Source organism: Cervus canadensis, chromosome 5, assembly GCF_019320065.1.
Source record: "Cervus canadensis isolate Bull #8, Minnesota chromosome 5, ASM1932006v1, whole genome shotgun sequence".
NCBI lineage: Eukaryota > Metazoa > Chordata > Mammalia > Artiodactyla > Cervidae > Cervus > Cervus canadensis.
In genome coordinates this window covers 42053936-42076342 of record NC_057390.1, presented here as the reverse complement: position 1 = coordinate 42076342, position 22407 = coordinate 42053936, and the positions used below count along the sequence as shown (strand labels likewise).

The following is a 22407-nucleotide window of genomic DNA, read 5'->3' as shown; positions in this document are numbered from 1 at the left end:
CTTTCAGAATGTGAATATATTTTTTCAGTCAACAGTTTTGGCGACCATGAAGGAACCCAGAGCAGATTTCTTTCCTCCACCTGAACTTTATGAGAAACCAGAGACATAGGACCATAAGAAGCTCACTAAACTACACAGGCTGGTGTGGCCTTTGAGGTGGGGGGCAGGCAGAAGCAGCAGCAGCTAGCAGGTGAAAAAACCTGTGCAAAGACACCAGCAGGGAGACAGATTTTGCAGTGTGGCTTAGGCAGGTTAACTCCTTATAAGAACAAAAATACCAACAATTCTTAGGAGAATAAAAGGTTTCAGAGTTGCACAAAGATAACCTACAGTATTTAGTTTTCACCCAAAAGTCATGAGATAAAGAAAATGAGAAGTATGATCCACTCAGAAGAAATAGTTAATAAAAACTGATTGAGAAGGCCAGCATGTTGGACTTGGGAGACAATAATTTCAAAGCAACTGTTACAGATATGTTCAAAGGAAAAATGGTAGAGAAAATCTCAACACATAAAGTATAAAAGAAGAACCAGGGGGGAAATTCTAGAGCTGAAAGGTATAACTGAAATGAAAAAGTGAAAAAATGTACCAGATAGGCTCAAAAGAAAATCTGAAATGGCAGAAAAATGAATCACTGAATATGAAGTTAAGGATTAGAAACTATCCAATCGGGGGGAGAGATGACTGAAGAAAACACCCAGAGCCTCCAAGACAATATCAAAAGGCCACAGGTATATTGGAGACCCAGACAACAAATGTGAGAAAGGGGCACAAAAAATACTTAAAGAAATAATGATTGTAAGATAACAATTTATAGATTCAAGAAGTTCAACAAATCCCAAATAAAATAAACACAAAGAAAATCACATCTAGGCATGTCATAGTCAAGCTTCTAAGTCAAAAATAAAAAGATAAATCTCAAAAGCAGCGAGATTAAAAGTGTACATTACATACATAACGGGAAAATTTTTATCATAAGGACTAACTTCTCAGAAACAATGGAGGCCAGAAGACATTGAAATGACATATTTAAAGTGCTGAAAGAAGGAGATATATAGATATATAGTTATACAGCTACTGCTGATTAGTGCTGTTGTATGACAGAAACCAACACAACATTATAAAGCAATTATCCTCCAAATTTAAAAAGAAGTGCTAAAAGAAAAAAGTTGTTAATCACGAATTATAAATTGAGAAAACTGTACTTCAAAAACAAAAGCAAAATAAAGACATTTTCAGGTGAATAAAAACAATTCACTAGTGCACTTGCAGTATACTTGCACTACAGGAAATAAGAACTCCTTCATGCTCAGTTGGTAAAGAATCCATGGGGTCACAAAGAGTCGGACACACTGAGAGACCTTCACTCACTCATGAATGAATGAATAAAAGAAAATAACATCAGATGGTAACAAAGATATAGAAACAAATGATAAACATGTTGGTAAATACAAAGGACTAAAGGTATATATTTTTCTTTGTTCCCTTCTCTAAAGGTTCTTATGTTAATATTCTACCTGGAGTAATTCATATTACCTTTAAGTAGACCGTGATAGATTAAAAAGGCATGTTGAAATCTTTAGAACAATCAAATGCAAAGAAATATAACTAAAAAGCTAATAATTTAAATAATATACTAAAATTATTTTCTTAGCACAAAAAAAGCGGGAAAGGAGAAACAGAGAAACAAAACATTTGAGCCAACTAGAAAATGAATAGCAAAATGGCAAACCTAACACAACCATATCAACTAAACACATTAAATATAAATACAATAAATGGTCCAATCAAAATGCAGAGATTGTCAAACTGGACAAGAAAGCAATTTCCAACAATATGCTATCTACAAGATATATTCTTCAAATTAAGAACTCCAACGTTGAAAATAAAAGGATAGAAGAAAGATATGTCATTCAAATGGTAAACAAAACAAATCTAGAGTGATTATCTTAAAATTAAACAAGACAGACTTTAAGATAAGCAGTTCTACTATAAATAAAGAGGGCTCCATCATGATGAAATAGTCAGCACACTATAAATGCATACATGCCTAGTTACAAAGCTCAAACACATACTATGTCATGCCATGCCTGCTGCTCAGCCATGTCTTTGACTCTTTGAGACCCCATGGACTGTAATCCATCAGGCTCCTCTCTCTATGGAATTTTCCAGTCAAGAATACTGGAGTCAGTTGCCATTTCCTACTCCAGTGGATTGTCTCAAACCAGGGATTGAACCCATGTCTCTTGAGTCTCCTGCATTGGCAGGCAGATTCTTTACCACTGTGCCATCTGGGAAACTATACCATGATAAAAGAGTCAATACACTGTAATTGTATATGTGCCCAGTTACAAAGCTCTAACCCATACATAAAGCGAAAGCTGACAGACTTGAAAGGAAAAATATATAAATTAACATGATAGCTTGAGATTTCAATACTAATCTCTTACTGATAGAACAAGCAGTCAGAAAATGAGCACTAGAAAATCAAACTGACTTCATTCTACATTTACAGACTACTCCACCAATAACAGAATTCACATTGTTTTCATGCACATCTGGAACATGTGTCAATAAAACTTAGAAGATGAAAGCACAGACAGTACATTTTTTGATCACAATGGAATTATATGAGAAATCCACAACTGAAAAGTATTCAGAAAATCGGAAAATATTTGGAAATTAAACACATTACTGAGCAATACATGGGTCAAAGACAAAATCATGAGGGAAATTAGAAAATATTTTGTATTATATATAAATGAAAACAAGATATACCAAAATCTGTGTTAAAAGCAGTGTTTAGAGTGAGTCTTATAGTTTTAAATGCTTATACTAGAAAAGAAAGTAAAAAATCAATGATTTAAGTTTCCACATTAAGAAGCTAGAAAAAAGAGGAAATTAAGTCCAAAGTAAGTTCAAGGAAGGAAACAGTAAATATAAGACTGAAAATCAATGAAATATAAAATAGACAAACTACAGAGAAAGTCTATGAAATCAAAAGCTGGTTCCTGGAAAAGATCAATAAAACTAATAAACCTGTAGCTAAACTGATCAAGAAAAAAGGAATATAAAACACAAATTAACAATACCAGGAATGAAAGAGGGACATTACCAGAGATCCTGCAGATAGAAAAGGATAAGAAAATACTAGGAGCAACCTCATGCTAATAAATCTGACACTGACAATTTGGATAAAATGGACATATTCCTTGAAAGAAGTTGTCAACACAGATTCAAGAAGAAATAGAAAACTTGAATAGCACTATATTAATAAAAGACACTGAATTCATAGTTAAAAGTCTTCCGATAAAGAAAACTCCAGGCCCAAATGACTTCACTGCTAAATTTTATCATACATTTTAGGGCCAAAGAATACAAATACTACACAGATTCTTTCAGAAAAGGGTAGTGAACATTTTCCAACTCATTTTATGAGGTCAGTATTAACCTGATAACAAAATTTGAAGACATCATAAAAAAACTACAAATATCCCTCATGAACACTAATAAAAAATCTTTAACAAAGTACATACAAGCAAGTGAAATATAGTAATAAAGAGAAAAATGCCTATTGATGAAGGCCTAGATGCTGTGAAGTTTCAAGTTACCATGCAAATTTTTATGTCTAAGAGAAAAGCAAATTATTTCTAATAGGAAAGATAACCCCAAAGATTATGGAATTACTGCCCTGTAGAACATTAATCAGTTTTGTATCTAATTTGCAATCTTTTTTTTAACGTTCTTTTTTCAAATGCCTATAAATACCTGAATAGTCAACTGCCTAACTCTAACCCTAGCTTTTCTCTGCTATTTCTCTCACTAATGAGTTAAAAATTTTTGATACAAGTTCATTTTGCGGTTGTATGAAATAATATTTTTAATTGTAAAAAAAAATCATACTTTGATGACTATTATTTTTTATTAAGTTAATTTATTATTTATTATTATAATATATTATTACATTATAATAAAATTATTGTTAATTTTATTAAATTAAATAATTATTTAATTATAATAATTACTATTATTAAATGAATTTGAGTGTCATTTCAAATCATCTCAGGTATACTGATGTAGTTACACATTTTGAGAAACCCATTAAGTTATACCTGAAACGAAAACTCGGAGGATTATTTCTTAGTAATACCTCACTTTTTAAAAATAACTTTATGAGTGTTCTGTGTTAGCGTCAGCGTTAGAGAATCTTGAGGAAGCCTCTATTATTTTTTCCACATTGTAACCTACCACGCAGACTTATAAAGCCCCTTCCTCATCCCTGCACTAAATCCTCCAGGATGCAGCCTCCTTATAAAAGCGAGCGGAGTCTCAACCTAGAAATCCATACTTTGTTTCTTGGATACTTCTTCTTCATCTCCAACTTCATCTTCAGTGACCTCGGACCCAGTGGTATACTCTTCTTCTTCTGAAAATAAGGACTGTTGTTTCTAAAATAAAAAACAAAACATACCATATTAAAATTTTATCTTATCACATCACCAATGAATTCTTCCAAACACATTTATATACTTATTTTGGATGAATGAGCCAAACAAGAACTGATGAAATGACCACTGCCTAGCACAACATTTGGGAAATGGATCTAAGAATGCCTACATTTAAGACAGGATAACATTACATGAAATATTTAGAAAATTTACTATTTTCATAGATTCTAGCAGAGTGATGGGCACATTATAGGTACTTAGTATTTGCTGAACTGCAACTCTATTTCTCAACTGAAAATATTTTCCTTGAGTATTAAAATTAAGTTAAAATACAATAATTGTCAATATTAATGTAGTCTCATAAACAAGCAATGGGGAAAGAAATGGCAACCCACCCCAGTATGCTTGCCTGGGAAATCCCATGGACAGAGGAGCCTGGTGGGCTACAGTCCATGGGGTTGAAAAGGAGTCAGACATGACTTAGCAACTAAACAACAAATAGGCACATGTGCAAATTCTCTGGGTGAATGTGGTCCTGGATTAAACATATCCACATCAATTTCCTGCATCTATCCACCCTCCTGTCTGTTATCACTGATTCAAATTTCTATTCCATTCTTGTGAATACTGGTGGCAGATGGCATAGTAATGGCAAACAGGCAGGAACAAACAATAAGTCAATCAACCAACCAAATAAATGGAACTTAACTGATTTGTTGTTTTGTTCAATATTTTAAATATGACTTCCACGTGCCTTTCTAAAAAGGTCCTTTAAGAAAACTTAAGGGGGGGGGGGGAAGAAAGCTTATGGGTTATGCAGCCAGATAAAGGAGTATATGTCTGTTTTACAGTCCATGGAATTCTCCAGGCCAAAATACTGGAGTGGGTAGCCTTTCCCTTCTCTAGGGGATCTTCCAAACCCAGGGATCGAACCCAGGTCTCCCACATTGCAGGCGGATTCTTTACCAGCTGAGCCACAAGGGAAGCCCAAGAATACTGGAGTGGGTAGCCTATCCCTTCTCCAACGTATCTTCCCAACTCAGGAATCAAACCGGGGTCTCCTGCATTGCAGGTGGATTCTTTACCAACTGAGATATGAGGGAAGACAACGATATTTTTAGTAAATGTGAAATTATAGATGCTGAAAAGGATGCTACACATTTAACTAACACCTATAAAATAAGGGTTTTCTCCAATAGCTCAGTTGATAAAGAATCTGCCTGCAATGTGGGAGACCTAGATTTGATCCCTGGGTTGGGAAGATCCTGTGGAGAAAGGAAAGGCTATCCACTCCAGTATTCTGGCCTAGGAAATTCCATGGACTGTATAGTAGTCCATGGGGTCACAGAGTCAGACATGACTGAGCAACTTTCACTTCACTCACTTCACTATAAAATATTTATAAGATTCTATTAAACTAAACTTTGATGTAGGGAGAAAGATTTATGAAAGTGAAATATAGTCACTCACTTACCAGCTGCAGAGTCCAGTTTTTCAGTGATAAGAACTATAAAAAAAGCCAAATAAGAGATTAATACATAAGCATCTACTTAGATAGCAGCTCCTTATTTTCATGTGGATGGTGTAGAAGAGTTAGAGAAAGTTACAAGTATGGCTCCCTTCTAGGGTGAAATATCTCATCTAAAAATGATATAGTACGATCTTTTATATTCCCTGCCTAGAGAAAAATGTGTATGTTTACAAAAAAAAAAGAAAAAAAACCCAACATTTCCTAGTGTCATTTCTAAAGGACAAATAAATCACATACAGAGATAATATAATTTGTTATTTTGTTAATTATTTCACTTTTTAATGTTTATATTTTATTATAAATTAAAGAACCATATATATATGGATATTCAAGAAATTTTCTATTTTATATACAATTTATAAATAAATGTCAATAATTAAACACTAATAGCAATCTGAAGCTTATAGCACATTTTACATGGGATATTTCACTTTCTTAGGTAAATGCTACTTCAACTAACACAAAGACAGGATGTTCACAGGCAAATAGAGACTTCCTGGCTGTTAGTCACAGGAATCAAACGCATCAAAGCTTTCCAGTCACCTTAAAAACATCTCAGTTTTGAAACCTTGGAAAAACTAAATGCATTACTGAATACAATTTAAAAAAAGAGAATTTTACACCAAAAAAGTTTATAGGGCTAAGGGGATAACATATCCCATTCATATTATCTTTATTCTGCAAATCACTATTTGTCCATAATAAACCCTGAAGACTATATTTTCCCCCCAAATTTGATTATTAATTCTTTGAGGGCAAGGAAAATATCAGCCTTATAGTCCTGTTAATTCAGCATAACACTTTGTTATGATAGTCAGTAAATGCCTATTAATGAAAATTGCAGTATTAATTTAAACTGATCATATTTCTGTCAAAGATTAGATATCATCAGTTGTTTTTATAAATAAAAAATAAATGAAACAAGCTACTTACAGCATTAAGCTCCCCACTCTTGGGGCCCCACGGTGTATTTGGCTCCAGTAAAACATCACAGTCTAGACCCTTTTCATCACAGGGACCACCAGAATCACTTGAAAGAAAAAGACATTTTAGGAAGAAGTGTCCAATTTCTTAAGCTCTTTCTTTTTTTTTGCCTGCATTGTACCCAGGTCCCAGTAATAAAAACGCAGAGTCCTAACCATTGGACCACCAGGGAATGCCACAATTTCTGAAGAATTTAAATGCAAACAATACTGCTTTAACTGCAAATGTTCTATAAATCGCTCTTCAGAAATATAGTTCTTAAGTATAAGGTATGCCATTCAACATTTACATTTCTTAATGCATCTCATGATTCCCCCAGCAGAAGTCACCCCGTATGGGGGGAGCACCACTTACACTCAAGCATCATACCTGCCAGGTGGTAAAATAGGCTACAATGGTGGATACTGTTTTGAGAACAGCTTTTGTTAGAGGGTCCTCCTACCCCCAACCTGATAGCCCATTGTAACTGCAGAATGATGGAAGTGACTGCATTAATTACTGAATCCAAGGAGTTCAAATCTAGGCAAAGATAACTTGTTGCAACCATCAATTTTTTTTTAGTTCTATCAGTCAAGCTAAGATGGTCTCAAGTAACTTGGGAACATTTTTTGAAATCCTCAAAAACTGGATTGTGGGCCTCATCCTTTCAGTCACCAGGAACTCCTATTATTAGTTTCTCTTCCTCTTGGACTTCTAATATTTTGAGCCCCCCCTCCCCCATCAAATAAACACATGCTTGCTCTTATTGTAAGCTAACACAATTTCAACTAGGCTTTCTGAAATAACTACTTAAGGACCACCATTACTGATTTGGGGAAGCACTGGGGGTAGAAGATTCTAGGATGAGAACCACTAATTGAATAAAGCTACAGTACAGGGCTTCTTTCCCTCACCTCACCTAATTGTATCTTTAGCAAAAGGCACAAGGATGACATCTTTGTGTTTGTGCAGATCATCTAGTATTTTGGCAGTTGGACAGGACAGCAAATCTTCACCTTCACCTTGATCACGAAGAGTAACCATATGGTCCTTTACTTTACAACCCTGTTATGTAAAAGACTAAATCTGAGAGGCTGGTTCTTTATAGAAACATTCCTTTAAAGATGATGGTTTCTGTTCCTTTTTGCTCTGTCACACCATCCCATGAATGAATTTACAACTTTTTCTTAAGAAAAAATATTACTCATACAGAAAAGAGCATGAAACATACATGCATACCTTAACTAATATCCATTTAACACAATCCACACTAAAAACAGAATACTGACAATACTCCAGGATTCCCACAGGGCCATTCCCAACCAAAACCACCTCTTCTTTCTCAAAGGATAACCTCTACCTTGACTTTTTTGGTACTTCCTTCCTTGCTTTTATCCTTTTACCACTTAAGGATACATCTCTAAACACTGTAGTTTAGTTTTGTCTCATTTGTTTTAATGCTATGTTTTTGTGATTCAACCATGTTATTGCATGTAACTATTAATATATGCACAGTATTTCTCTATATGAGTAATTATCATTTGCTTATCTATTCCATAGTTGGCGGGTGGGTTGTTTCCAGTTTGGAACTATTCTAAGTAGTAGTATTATGAACATTCTTTAACATGTTTCCTGATACACAAGTGCTCATGTGTACCAAATTAAATGACTAACAGAAGTGTATGAGAGTGCTCTTTACGGTCTTGATAACACTTGGTAATTGTAATCATTCTGGTGAGCATGTAGTGGTATCTGACTGTGGTTTTAATCTGCATTTCCCCAATTAAAAATGAGGTTGAAATCCTTTCTATGTTTAGTGGACAATGAGGAATGTCCTTGTGTGAAGTTCCTATTGTCTTTTTCTATTAATTTGTACAAGTTTAAAAAAATCTTAATATCAGCCTTTTATGGCTATGTGTTGCTAATATCCGGTCCCACCTGTGAGTTTGCCTCCTCAGTTTCAGTTATTTAATGTAGCTAATGTACTTGAATTTAAAATTTCTTCCTTTATGGTATTATCTTTTAATAGCTTTATCAGCTTTGCCTCATATATAGGCTTTTAAAAAATATGTATTTATTTAAGGCTGTATTGGTCTTCGTGGCTGTGAGTAGGCTTTCTCTAGCTGCAGCAAGCAGGAACTACTCTCTAGCTGCGGTGCGTGAGCTTCTCATTACGGTGGCTTCTCTAGTTGCAGAACACAGACTCTAGGGCGCAGGCTCAGTAGTTGTGGCACATGGGCTTAGCTGTCTGGTGGCATGTGGCAGCGTCCCAGATCAGGGATCAACCAGGGACTGAACCTGTGTCACCGGCTTTGGCAGGCGGATTCTCAACCTCTGGACTATCAGGTAAGTTTCACATACAGACTTTTGGGGGACTAGTCTGGACCATTTTTTTCCCATTTTGATGTCCCAATGTGCCAGTACCTCTTCCTGGAAAGTCCATCATGTGCCCACTGCTCTGTAATGTCACCTCTGTCACAGTCAAGTATCCAGGTAGCTTCAAGTACAGAATTCCTCAGTATCTCTGGGGAAATGGTTCCACGAGTCCCATATATACAAAAATCCATGGACTCAACCAACTGCATATTATATATACAGTACCGTACGTATTTATGTTTAAAAATCCAGGTATAAGTGGACCCACATAGTTCAAATCAGTGTTGTTCAAAGTTCAAATGTATTTCATTCTCTTTTATTGGTCCATCTGTTTAATCTTCATCAATATCACCCTGTCATAATCACCAAGACTTACAATAAATTTTGATATTAAGCAGAGAAAGTATTGGGTTGGCCAAAAAGTTCTTTCAGATCCCTAAGCTGTCATGGAAAAACCTGATAAGTCATTTTGGCCAACCCAGTACTTCTACCTTTACGTTCTTTGAGAGTCTCTTACCTATTCTTGGCCTTTTGTATTCCCATAAATATTTTAGAATCAGCTTAGCAACATTCCTGATTAAAGAAAACCTGTTAGGATGTTTACTGAGATCACATGGATCTACATAGGTCAGGTTGGGGAACATTTATTTACTTATTTTGTCTGTGCTGGGTTTTCACTGCAGTGTGTGGCATTTCTCCAGATGCCGTATCGGGGTTTCTCCAGTTGTAGAGCACAGGCTCTAGAGTGTGAGAGTTCCCTAGCTGAGACACACAGACTCAGATGACCTGTGGCATAAGGGATCTTAGTTCCTTGACCAGGGATCAAAACTCTGTCGCTTGCATTGAAAGGCAGATTCTTAACCACCCGATGTCCAGCAAAGTCCCACATCAGTGGATTTTGAGATAGCAGAACAGGAAAAGTTCCTTGATTTTTATTCCCATTGTAACTAACCTTTAAGAAAGACTACCCACAAGTTCAATGTGGAAACACATCTGAGAATCTAGCTGTTTTCTCTTAATTCAGACATTGAAGAGAGTTATAAAAAATGTCAAGCAGTGTTAGTTTCACTTATTCTTTTGCTTTGGAAAATATAGTTATTTTTCATAAAAATATGCTAACATGTAATGAGCTTATTATTCTCTTTCAATGAATTAACTTTTTCTGTTTTAATTTCCAAAGGTAAATAGTGATAGATATAACCCACATAAATAAAAGCTCTCTAGGAATCTCAGCTTTTAGGATTTTGTTAGAGATCTTGAGTGCAAAAGTTTGAGAACCAATGTTCTAAATGATGGAAAGAATAATTACTAAGTAATCTTTTGGGGCACTGACATGTATAGGAGATCACACTGGTGGTAAAGCCTTTCTGTGCCTTAGAATTGCAATAAATAGTAAATAAATCGATAATTATAGTATAAAAGTCTTCTGAGGAAGTTCATAATTTATTTTTGTGATCAAATTAATAGAAAAAGTTTCTGATGGTTCTTAAAATTACAGAATTGTTAAGTCAGAATTTTCAACCAGTCAGAGCCCAGATATGCCAGACCATGGAGATATATGTGTGAAATAAAAATCAAAATATGTAGAAAGGAAAAAAACACTTGATTCAGCATGTTTATGAATACAGTAAAGGTTAAAAAAAAAAAAAAAGCAAAACTAGTCACTCTGTAATCTTGGACCTTAAATCAGTGGCTACAAATGTAACCTTTATGAAAGCAATCTTTATTCTAACCAAGAAAACTACCAAAATGTTTAATTAAATTGCTAATAATCCAGGGTCTTCACTGCAGTGAGTCATATTATAGCTTCCTGAGGAAATTATTCACCAGCTCCTTCCTCCCTTTGCCATTTCTCTTTGAGAATATTTAATCTAGGATTGTTATTTAAGGAAAGATTGCAAGTACTTATTTTAATAATTGTGTACATAGTCCTTTATTTAGGGGGATTGTCTTAGAAAATGGTAAAAGCCACAGTTTTCTTTTCCTTAAATATAACTCATGGGAGACGACTGTTCAGTTCAGTTCATTTCAGTTGCTCAGTCACGTCCGACTCTTTGTGACCCCATGGAATGCAGCATGCCAGGCACCCCTGTCCATCACCGACTCCCGGAGCTCGCTCAGACTCATGTACATCGAGTTGGTGATGCCATCCAACCATCTCATCCTCTGTCATCGCCTTCTTCTCCTGCCTTCAATCTTTCCCAGCATCAGGGTCTTCTCCAATGAGTCAGTTCTTCGCATCAAATGGCCAAAGTACTGGAGTTTGTCCTTTCAGTGAACATTCGGTCAGGACTGATTTCCTTCAGAACTGACTGGCTCGATCTCCCTGTAGTCCAAGAGACTCTCAGTGAGTCTTCTTCAACACCACAGTAAAAAAGCATCAATTCTTTGGCATTCAGCTTTCTTTATAGTCCAAATCTCACATCCATACATGACTACTGGAAAAACCATAGCCTTGACTAGACAGATCTTTGTTGGCAAAGTTATGTCTTTGCTTTTTAATATGCAGTCTAGGTTGGTCATAGCTTTCCTTCCAAGGAGCACGTGTCTTTTAATTTCATGGCTGCAGTCACCATCTGCAGTGATTTTAGAGCCCAGGAAAATAAATTTGCCACTGTTTCCACTGTTTCCCCATCTATTTGCCAAGAAGTGATAGGACCAGATGCCATGATCTTAGTTTTCTGAATGTTGAGTTTTACACCAGCTTCTTCACTCTCCTCTTTCACTTTCATCAAGAGGATCTTTAGTTCCTCTTCACTTTCTGCCATAAGGGTGGTGTCATCTGCATATCTGAGGTTATTCGAATTTCTCCTGGCAATCTTGATTCCAGCCTGTGCATCATCCAGCCTGGCATTTCGCATGATGTACTCTGCATATAAATTAAATAAGCAGGGTGACAATATACAGCCTTGATGTACTCCTTTCCCAATTTGGAACTAGTCTGTTGTTCCAAGTCCGCTCCTAACTGTTGCTTCTTGACCTGCATACAGATTTCTCAGGGGGCAGGTCAGATGGTCTGGTATTCCCATATTTTTAAGAATTTTCCACAGTTTATTGTGATCCACACAAAGGCTTTAGCATAGCCAATAAAGCAGAAGTAGATGTTTTTCTGGAATTCTCTTGCTTTTTTGATGATCCAACAGATGTTGGCAATTTGATCTCTGGTTCCTCTGCTTTTTCTAAATCCAGCTTGAACAACTGGGAGTTCACGGTTCATGTACTGTTGAAGCCTGGCTTAGAAAATTTTGAGCAGTTCTTTGCTAGTATGTGAGATGAGTGCAATTGTGCAGCAGTTTGAACATTCTTTGGCATTGCCTTTCTTTGGGATTGGCATGAAAACAGACCTTTTCCAGTCCTATGGCCACTGCTGAGTTTTCCAAATTTGCTGGCATATTGAGTGCAGAACTTTCACAGCATCATCCTTTAGGATTCTGAAATAGCTCAGCTGGAATTCCATCACCTCCACTAGCTTTGTTCATAGTGAGGCTTCCTAAGGCCCACTTGACTTCGCATTCCAGGACGTCTGGCTCTAGGTGAGTGATCACACCACCACTGTGGTTATCTGGGTCGTGAAGATCTTTTTTGTACAGTTCTGTGTATTCTTGTCACCTCTTCTTAATATCTTCTACTTCTCTTAGTTTTCCAGTCAGTCTCTCCCATCAGGAAGCTTCCATAAGCCTCTTATCTTTATCTGTCAGAGGGCAGACAGAATGAAAACCATAATCACAGAAAACTAATCAAACTGATCAAATGGACCACAGCCTTGTTTAACGCAATGAAACTATGAGCCGTGCCGTATAGGGCCACCCAAGACAGACGGGTCATGGTGGAGAGTTCTGACAAAACGTGGTCCACTGGAGAAGGGAATGGCAAGCCACTTCAGTATTCTTGCCCTGAGAACCCCATGAACTGTATGAAAAGGCAAAAAGCTATGACACTGAAAGAGGTACTCCCCAGGTTGGTAGGTGCCCAATATGCTACTGGAGAAAAGTGGAAAAATAACTCCAGAAAGAATGAAGAGATGGAGCCAAAGCGAAAACAACACCCAGGTGTGTATGTGACTGGTGATGGAAATAAAAGTCCGAAAAACAATATTGCATAGGGAGATGACTGAGGTTTATGAAAATGATAGCATAAGCCAGTTCCCCTTCCCCCATCCCCGTTTTTATGCTCACCTATATCTGTTGGTTTCAATGATCACTCATTTACAAGAAGACTTACAAATTATTATCTGTAGCCTAACCTCTACACAGTCTACAAAGCAGTTAATATTATACAGAATGATCACCTAGGTACACTGTTAAGTGAAAAAGGCAAATTACAGAATAAGATGAACAGTCTGATTCTATTTCCAATGTGAAAAACAACATTTAGTCTGTGCCTAAAATGTATAAAACAAGGTCTTAAGGGAAGCTGTGAACAGTGGTTATCTTTGAGAAGTAGAATGAGGGAGTGGTATGAAATGAGATTTCTACTTTTTACTATACTTCCCTATGTAGTTAAATCTTTTCTACATGAATATATATTTACATTTTAAAAACAATAAAAGAGGAAAATATTTAAATACAAAGTGTTAATTAATAAGTGCTGTAATTACAAAAGGGCAACCTTCAAAATCTACCTTCGTAAGCTGAGTGGGGTCAAATCGAAGAACCTTTTGGTTACAGCAGGGATAAATTCCAGTGCCAACAGTACTCAGCGAACTTCCTGCAGCAGGATAAATCACTGTCTCTGAGTGATACTGACAGTGTGAAAACTCTATGCACAGAAAAGTCTGAATAAAAGAAATACATAAAATCAAGTATTATTCCCACAGTGAAATTATACATCTCAAAAATACTCAAGACCACATATTGTATGTCCCATCACATAAAATATACAGAAAAGGCACATCTCTAGAGCTAAAATGCAGATTTGTGGATGCCTGGGATTAAAAGTGAGACTAGGTTGGGGAGTGGCTGCAAATGGATGCAAGGGATCTTTTTGGGGTGATGGAAATGTACTAAAGTTGGATGGTGGTGATGGTTGAACAATTCCAAATTTATTAAAGATCAGGAAATTGTACACTTAAAATGAATAATTTTATGGCATGTAATAATACCTCAACAAAGCTGTTAAAAAGCAAAATCAAAAATGCTATTTGAATTTCAGAGGAGTTAAATTGATCTTGATGTACATCTAATTTTATAATTGGCCTATCACAAAAGAGGTTTTCCAATGGAAAAAATTAAATAAAATTTTGCCTCCCTTATTCTTGGACATATTTTTTAAGGTAAATACTTAACATCACTCTATCTGTGACAACTATGGAGTAACTGAATCACTAGTGAAAAATTTACTAACGTTTAATTATAAGATTAATAGTCTTGTCCAGATACATTTGTAAGTTGGTAAAATAAAGAAAATAAAATGAACAATTTTAAGCACTGATCCTGAACACAAAAGACAGTCTGTAGTTCAGAATTCGTAGCAGTTAGTTCCAATTATGATTGTCAAATAATAGCTTTCAATTAAAATTTTTGAGTCTGATAAAAGCTGTAAGGTGCATACTCATACAAAGTATTTTGCATACAAACTATTTTATGAGTTTATAAACTCTCCACAATAAATATTAAAAATCAATATTCAATTTGCTTTGAAGAAGGGGAAAAAAATCCTTCAAATTTTCTGCATTCTGACATGCTAAACAAATCAGGTTTTAGGAGCCTGATATCCTTGATTATACGTGACACTCCACTGTTGGGAGGACAACTATATACCTATTAAGTAGGGAAAAAAAAATCCAAATCAACCTGACAATATCAAGTGTTAGAAAAGATATGGGGCAACTGGAACTCCTATACATAGCTGGAAAGGATAAAAAGTGGTTCAGGGACTTTGAAAAACTGTTAAGCATGGTATAAATGTTAAGTTTACATTTACCATACAACCCAGCAATCCTATTTCTAGGTAAATACTCAAGAGAAATGTTCACGCGAAAGCCTGTATGGGCATGCTTACAGATGCTTTCTTCATAATGGCCCCAAACTAGAAGCACCTGCAGTCCTTCATTGGTAAGGGGATAAACATACGGTAGTATATTCCTATGGTGAGCTACTACCTAAGGCTAAAAAGGAACACATGGACAGATACAACAATGTGAATAAATTTCAAATCCATCTTGCTACATAAAATAAACTAGACTCAAAAAGCTAAATACTGTATGATTCTATTTATATGACATTCTGGAAAAGTCAAAATTACAGAGACAGTAAACAGATCAGTGGTTGTCAGAGGCTGAGATGGGACAAGGAACTGACTAAAAACAGCCACAAGGGAATTTTTAAGGATGACAGGAGGAGTCTATGCTTTGATTGTGGTGGTAGCTATACGACTGTATGAGTTTGTCAAACCTCACAAAAAGGATACATTTTACTGTATGGAAATTATACTTCAATAAATCAAGTTTTTAAAAACTGTGAGGACATAGGGAGTCACTGGGAAGAAACTTACACAGTTTGAAAAAATTGTCACTCTGATGGTTGTAATAAGTTGCTCTTTATGCTGCCTTACTCTATTGAAAATGAGGGAGCGGGGAGACCTACAGGAGTCATAAAATGTTTTATGCAGAACACTCTGAATTTATACATAGGACTAATAGGAATGATTGTGACCAACAGATCTAATTATTTTATAAAAGGATTTATTATAAATACCTTCAAATCGTAAGTTTCCTTGTGCTTTTAAGCCTTCATTTAGAAGAAGTGGACAAAACAGTTTTGGTAACATAATTATTTTATTAATAACAAGAAGGGCACATCTCAATAGCATCCTGTCTGCAAAGGTGTTTCTGAATTTCTAAAGAAATTTATGGGCTAACAGAGAAACAGTTTGACTGGAAATAAATGAAAGGCAACAAGAATTCTGTATCTTTTTTCCATTGAAAAAAATGAATTTGATCACTTAAAAACTTGTTGGTTTTATAAAAATTCATCAAGTCATTGATTGTTTCAGCAATGGAAATAAAAAAGGAAGAATCATAGTAAGAGAAATGAGGTCAGATGCAAGCAATGTTTAACAGCACCACTATTTCTGCCACTAGTTTCTTAAAAAGATGTCAGATATTGTACAAACACATCCTAACTAATTAAATAGCATATGTCAAAAGAGCCTGCTCTCAGTGGTTACACAACAGGATATTTAAAAAAAAAAAAAAAACTCACCTGATAACATCTTGAACAAGTTAGCCAGTTGACTGTTCCCCATAAGCGCCAATATACATCTCTCCAAGATTTTAATTCTTCAAAAAGACTATTCAAATACTCATGAACATCCCAAGTTTTATCTCTAGGGAAAAGAGCCTCAGTTATTATTTCACAAGTAAGCAATATAAACAGTTTGCTTTAAACAAATAATTTTAAATTTGTGGCTTATTTTCAAGACCATTCCCTAAATGATGGCTACGGAAGGGACTACATTGAATGCTAGATAAAATTTCATTTGGGAATCTTATTGTTTTTTTCCTGTGGACAACAGAAAAAAGTGTCACAGACTGAATGCCAAATTATTTTACTACTCAAGATAAAGGGTTATAAATTAAAGATAATTTAAGGACTTCCCCCATAGTCCAGTGGTTAAGAATCTATCTGCCAATGCAGGCAACACTGTTTGATCCATCGTCCAGGAAGATCCCACATGCCACAGAGCAACTAAGCCCATGCACCATGATGATTACTGAGCCCATGGTCTAAGGCCTGCGAGCTGCAGCTACTAAGCCTGTGTGCCATAATAACTGAAGCCTGCCGGTCCTAGACCCCACACAGTGCTACTACCGAGCCCACGTGCTGCAATTACTGAAGCCTGTGTGCCTAGAGCCTGTGCTCTGCAACAAGAGAAGTCGCTGCAGTGAGAAGCTCACACACCACAGCAAAGAGTACCCCTGCTCTCCACAACTAGAAAAAGCCTGCGCAAAGCAACAAAGACCTGGCACAGCTGAAGGAAAAAAGAAGTATGGAGTCTCTTAAAAATAAATACAGTTTAAGCAGGCTAACAGTTAGGACTTAAGCATATATCACTAAATGGAACATATTTAATTGTACCTATCATAAATTATTGGTAATTTTAAACACTCCATTAATATATTAGTTCTGTACATTATTTTCAAAATTATTTTCTAGTAATGGAGTAATAAAGTAATATACAATCAGGTCTCAGTAATATATACTTTTAAGTTCAATGATATAAATTTAAATAAACAGACAAGACTTAAAACTCCATTTGCTATCGTTACATGCAACAAGTTCCTATTCTTCTCTAAGTCCTTAATCTTTTTGAATTTTGCTATTTTTGTCTTTAGTTCAAGATACAACAAAATGCCATCATGTTATTACAAATTACATCTGTTTTAAGTTATTTAAAGACATTAAAAAAATGTCATCAATAGCTAACTTGCAGGAAAAATACTTTGAATAAAACAACAAAACAGATGTCAAATTTAGTTTCTGTTTTTTCATACAGTAATATTAAGTTATTGCTGTCAAAATGGAAGTAATTTTCAAAAGGTGAGTCAAGTCTCAAGATAAAAAAGTATAAAATCCCAAGTGCTTATATTCCCCTTATTATATGAAGAGAAAAATGAAACATTTTAATGTTGACTGTGCTATTAATACTAGAGTCAAATGTCATGTTTTTCTCTAGATTTCTGTTTTAATGTTTACAATATGAAATTAACATTTGTACATTTTTTTCTTTAATAAAAGTACATCACATTTCTAATATAGGAACAAAAGCAAAAAGCAAATGAAAATCATCCATAATACTGTCATTCTAAGGTAACACCACAGTTAATATTTAATGAACATGTTTCTGGTTTTTTTTAAAAAAAAAGTTTATTTATTTATTTGGCTGTGCTGGGTCTTCCTAGGTGCACAGGCTTTTTCTCTAGTTGTGACGAGCAGGAGGGGTTACTCTCTAGTTGCGGTGCATGGGCTTCTCACTGTGGTGGGCCCTCTTCTTGCAGAGCATAGACTCTAGAGTGTTTGGGCTTCAGCAGTTGTGGCCGGTGGGCTCAGAAGTTGTGGCTCACAGGTTTAGTTGCTCCACAGCAGGTAGGATCTTCCCAGACCAGGTATTGAATCTGTGTCTCCTGCATGACAGGCGGATTCTTTACCACTGAGCCACCAGGGAAGACCCTTGAGTTTTGTTTTATAACCTTTTTTTTTTTTCCTTATTTAATTTACTATCAATTTTGTATGTAACTATTCATTCTTTTGGGCTTCCCTGGTGGCTCAGATGATAAAGAAACTGCCTGTCATGCAGGAGACCTGGGTTTGATCCCGGGGTCGAGAGGATCCCCTGGAGACGGAAATGGCTACCCACTCCAGTATTCTTGCCTGGAGAATTCCATGGACAGAGAAGCCTGGTGGGCTACAGTCCATGGGGTTGCAAAGAGTTGGACACGACTGAGCAACTAACACACACTACATATTCTTTTACATTCTCAAAGACTGAACATTCAGAATCAATTAGATGTGTTTTATACATATACACTATTATATGGACATATTTTAGTTCATTTAATCATTTGAGTGCTTATTTTTTTATTTATATACAGCAATCAATATCCTTACTAAGTGCTTTCATAAATCAACATTACCTCTCTGAATAAATCACTAGCAGTAGGATACTGTCAGAGTTATTTTAAAGTTTTTGTTTTCCTGAGACATTATTCCTATTTATAACCCTCTTCACCTACTCCCCAACTCAGGATGAGAACTAGTTTTGAACTTAAGGGGAATGCAAAAGAACTATGCATTAATATAATACTGAAGAAGTATGAAGACTAAATACAGAAAATCCAATTTTAAAGACAATTTGCCTCACTCTAAAATTCATCTGAAACTAAATCTGGTTCTCTTGTCAAATTCAATATAACACTTAAAATCTATCAGTGAAAAATCATTTTAACGGCACTGATCAGAACATCTTTCAAGATAAAATATACTTTTACAACAACTTTGCTTTGAAAGTACCATCTTTCTAAATCAAAGTTGAATCACATGAAGAAAAAATGTTGTCCCATTCCTTTTAAAAGTAGTTTTGCTTTATAAATACACCATTAATTCACATTTAAGAAGCTGTATTTTATTTTCACTACACCTTATATGAATGTATATAATATTTCCATGCTGATCCACATTGATTTTTCCAGGAATGCAAGGAATTCTTCTTTCTGTTTCTTTTGTTAAAAGTTTCTTACACAAACAGCATCTATAATAACACAAAGATACAATTAAAAAAAAAAAACCCTTGATTAAAAAATGGCTAGAGGAACCAAACAGACATTTTTCCACAGAGGAAATATAGATGGCCAACACACATGAAAAGATCTTCAACATCTAATCATCAAGGAAATGCAAATGAAGACCACAATGGGATATCACCTCACACCTGTCAGAATGGACATCATCAAAAAGAACACAAATAACAAATGCTGGTGAGGCTATGGAGAAAGGGAACACCTGTACATTGTTAGTGAGAATGTAAATTGGTGCAGCCACTGTGGAAAACAGTATGAGGGCTCACAAAAAACTAAAAATAGAACTACCATATGATCTAGCAATTTCACTCCTGGGTATACATTTAAAAAAAAACACACCTAATTTGAAAAGATACATACACCCCAATGTTAACAGATGCATTATTTACAACAGCCAAGATATTTAACAACCCAAGTGTCCATTAACAGAGGAATGGATAAAGAAGATGTGGTGAGTACACACACACACACACACACACACACACACACACACACAATGGAATACTACTTGACCATAAAACTGAAATTTTGTCATCTGCACCAACAAACATGGAGGGCATTACGCTAAGTGAAATAAGTCAGACAAAGAAAGACAAGTGCTGTACGTTATCACTTATATGTGGAATCTAAAAAATACAACAAACTAGTGAATATAACAAAAAAGCAGCAGACTAATAGCAAACAAACTAGTGGTCATCAGTGGGGAAAGTGTAGGGAAGGGCAAAATAGGAGTAGGGGAGTGGGAAATACAAACTGCTGGGTATAAGATAAGCTCAAGGATGTATTGTACAACATAAGAAATATAGCCAATATTTTGTAATAACTGTAAATGGAAACTAACCTTTAAAATTGTATAAAAATTAAAAAACAACACAAAGAAAGATGATACAAAAAACATTCAAGAAGAAAATTTCAAATGTACTAAAATTAAAGAATTTAGCAGCAATATATAGCATACTAAAGAAAAATATACCTGTATAATGTTGCTGCATTATTCCGAGAATCTGGATTCAAGTACTCAGGATCAAACAGTCTCTCAATCTTCTTACAAAAAAGTTTACTAGTAACAACAAATGACCAACAAATTAATTTTCTCTATCCACTTTATCAAAACTACTTGATAGTGATGAAAATAAATGCTGACCTATTTGCACACGTAGAAAATAAGACTAGTAAGTCCTTAGAGAGTCCTTCCTTGGGAATTTATAATACATTTTTTGCTGCTCTAAGTAAGTAAACCTACTAATGAGAATTGCTTGATCAAGAACCAATTTTCACAAGAAAAATGAGACACATGGATATCCACCTCTCTTTCAGTTCTTTGTTAAGGAAAATTCCAGATTGAGGATTTGGGAAATTTAGCAATCCTGGGTCTACCAATAATTTCATACATGACCTTTGGCAACTTAAAATCTCTGAAACTTATTTCTACTAATTTCAAATGCATAAGATTTTAAGAGGGTTAAATGAGATAGTGTTTTAGTGTTTTTAAAGAGTGTCAGGCATAGTATTAAACATTCAATAAATATTAATACTTTACTATTATGCATAATATAATAATCTGGATCGCCCAAGTGATGCTACTGGTAAAGAACTCATCTGCCAATGCAAGAGATTTAAGAGATGCAGGCTCAATCCCTGGGTTGGGAAGATCCTCTGGAGGAGGGTATGGCAACCCACTTCAGTATTTTTGCCTAGAAAATCCTATGGACAGAGGAGCCTGGTGGGCTACAATCAATGGTGTTGCAAAACGTCAGACATGACTAAAGTGACTTAGCATGCACATGATACAATAATGTTAGACATGAACTTAATTTTTCTGTAATCATTCAGAGCAAACATCTGGGAAAAAGTTGTTCAAATCCAACCAACCACATTTCTGTCCTCATCTTAGTCTACATGGTAGCAGCATTCCACATATTTGACCACTTAATTGCTTCCTCTTTTTTGAAACCCTCTTTCCTTTTGCCTTCCCTTTGACCCTCTGTCTCTTCCTTCTCAGGCTCCTTAACTCTTCTTTGTTGAATCTTCCAAATGTTGGGCAGTCTTTATCACTATGTTCTTGTTAACAATTAGGAAATAAACAAAAATAGCATTTATAATAGGGCCAAAAAATTCAAATGCCAAGGAATAAATTTAACTTAAAAAAAGGAAAAATGTCTCTATACTAAAAACTATAAGACCCTGTTAAAATAAATAGAGAGTTATACCATGTTCATGAATGGAAAGACTCAATATTATTAAGATGTCTCTTCCCAAATCTACAGGTTCAATACTAACCCTCAAATTTGCAGGTGTGTATGTGTGTGTATATACATGAGAGAAAAAGAAAGAGAAAATGGGCAGGCTGATTATAAAATTCACATGGAAATGCAAAAGACATAAAATGACTAAGATAGCAATCTTGGAGAACGGCAAAGCTGGAGAATTTTAGATTGGTGGTGGTGGTGGTGGTTTAGTCATTAAATTGCGTCCGACTCTTGCAACCCCATGGACTGTAGCCTGCCAGGCTCCTCTATCCATGGGATACTCCAGGCAAGAATACTGGAGTGGGCTGCCACTTCCTTCTCCAGAATTTTAGATTACTAGATACCGAAAACATATTAGAAAGCTACTGTAATTAAGACAGTGTCCTACTGATAAAAGTATAGACAAAGAAATCAACAGAACAAAATGGAGAATTCAGAAAGAGACCTCACATATATAGTCTCCTGATTTATGGTAAAGGTGCCATTGCAATTCAGCAGAGAACATATGGTCTGGCTAGGAAATCTCATTCAGTTCTATGGCTT

The 22407-nt window shown here is 35.5% G+C and overlaps 1 protein-coding gene across 4 annotated transcripts in view; it reads right to left on the bottom strand.

The window, feature by feature from the left end:
- The window catches only part of SANBR (SANT and BTB domain regulator of CSR), a 57666-nt gene that overhangs the window by 12803 nt on the left and 22456 nt on the right, over positions 1–22407 (bottom strand). For all 4 annotated transcript variants that reach the window (XM_043468644.1, XM_043468646.1, XM_043468645.1 and 1 more), the window contains 8 exons: positions 20589–20675; positions 19456–19566; positions 16521–16644; positions 13940–14092; positions 7862–8007; positions 6913–7009; positions 5923–5955; positions 4349–4448 (listed from right to left, as the gene is read on the bottom strand). In XM_043468644.1, coding sequence (XP_043324579.1) covers positions 4349–4448; positions 5923–5955; positions 6913–7009; positions 7862–8007; positions 13940–14092; positions 16521–16644; positions 19456–19566; positions 20589–20675 — 851 coding nt within the window. The remainder of the gene's footprint in view (positions 1–4348; positions 4449–5922; positions 5956–6912; positions 7010–7861; positions 8008–13939; positions 14093–16520; positions 16645–19455; positions 19567–20588; positions 20676–22407) is intronic.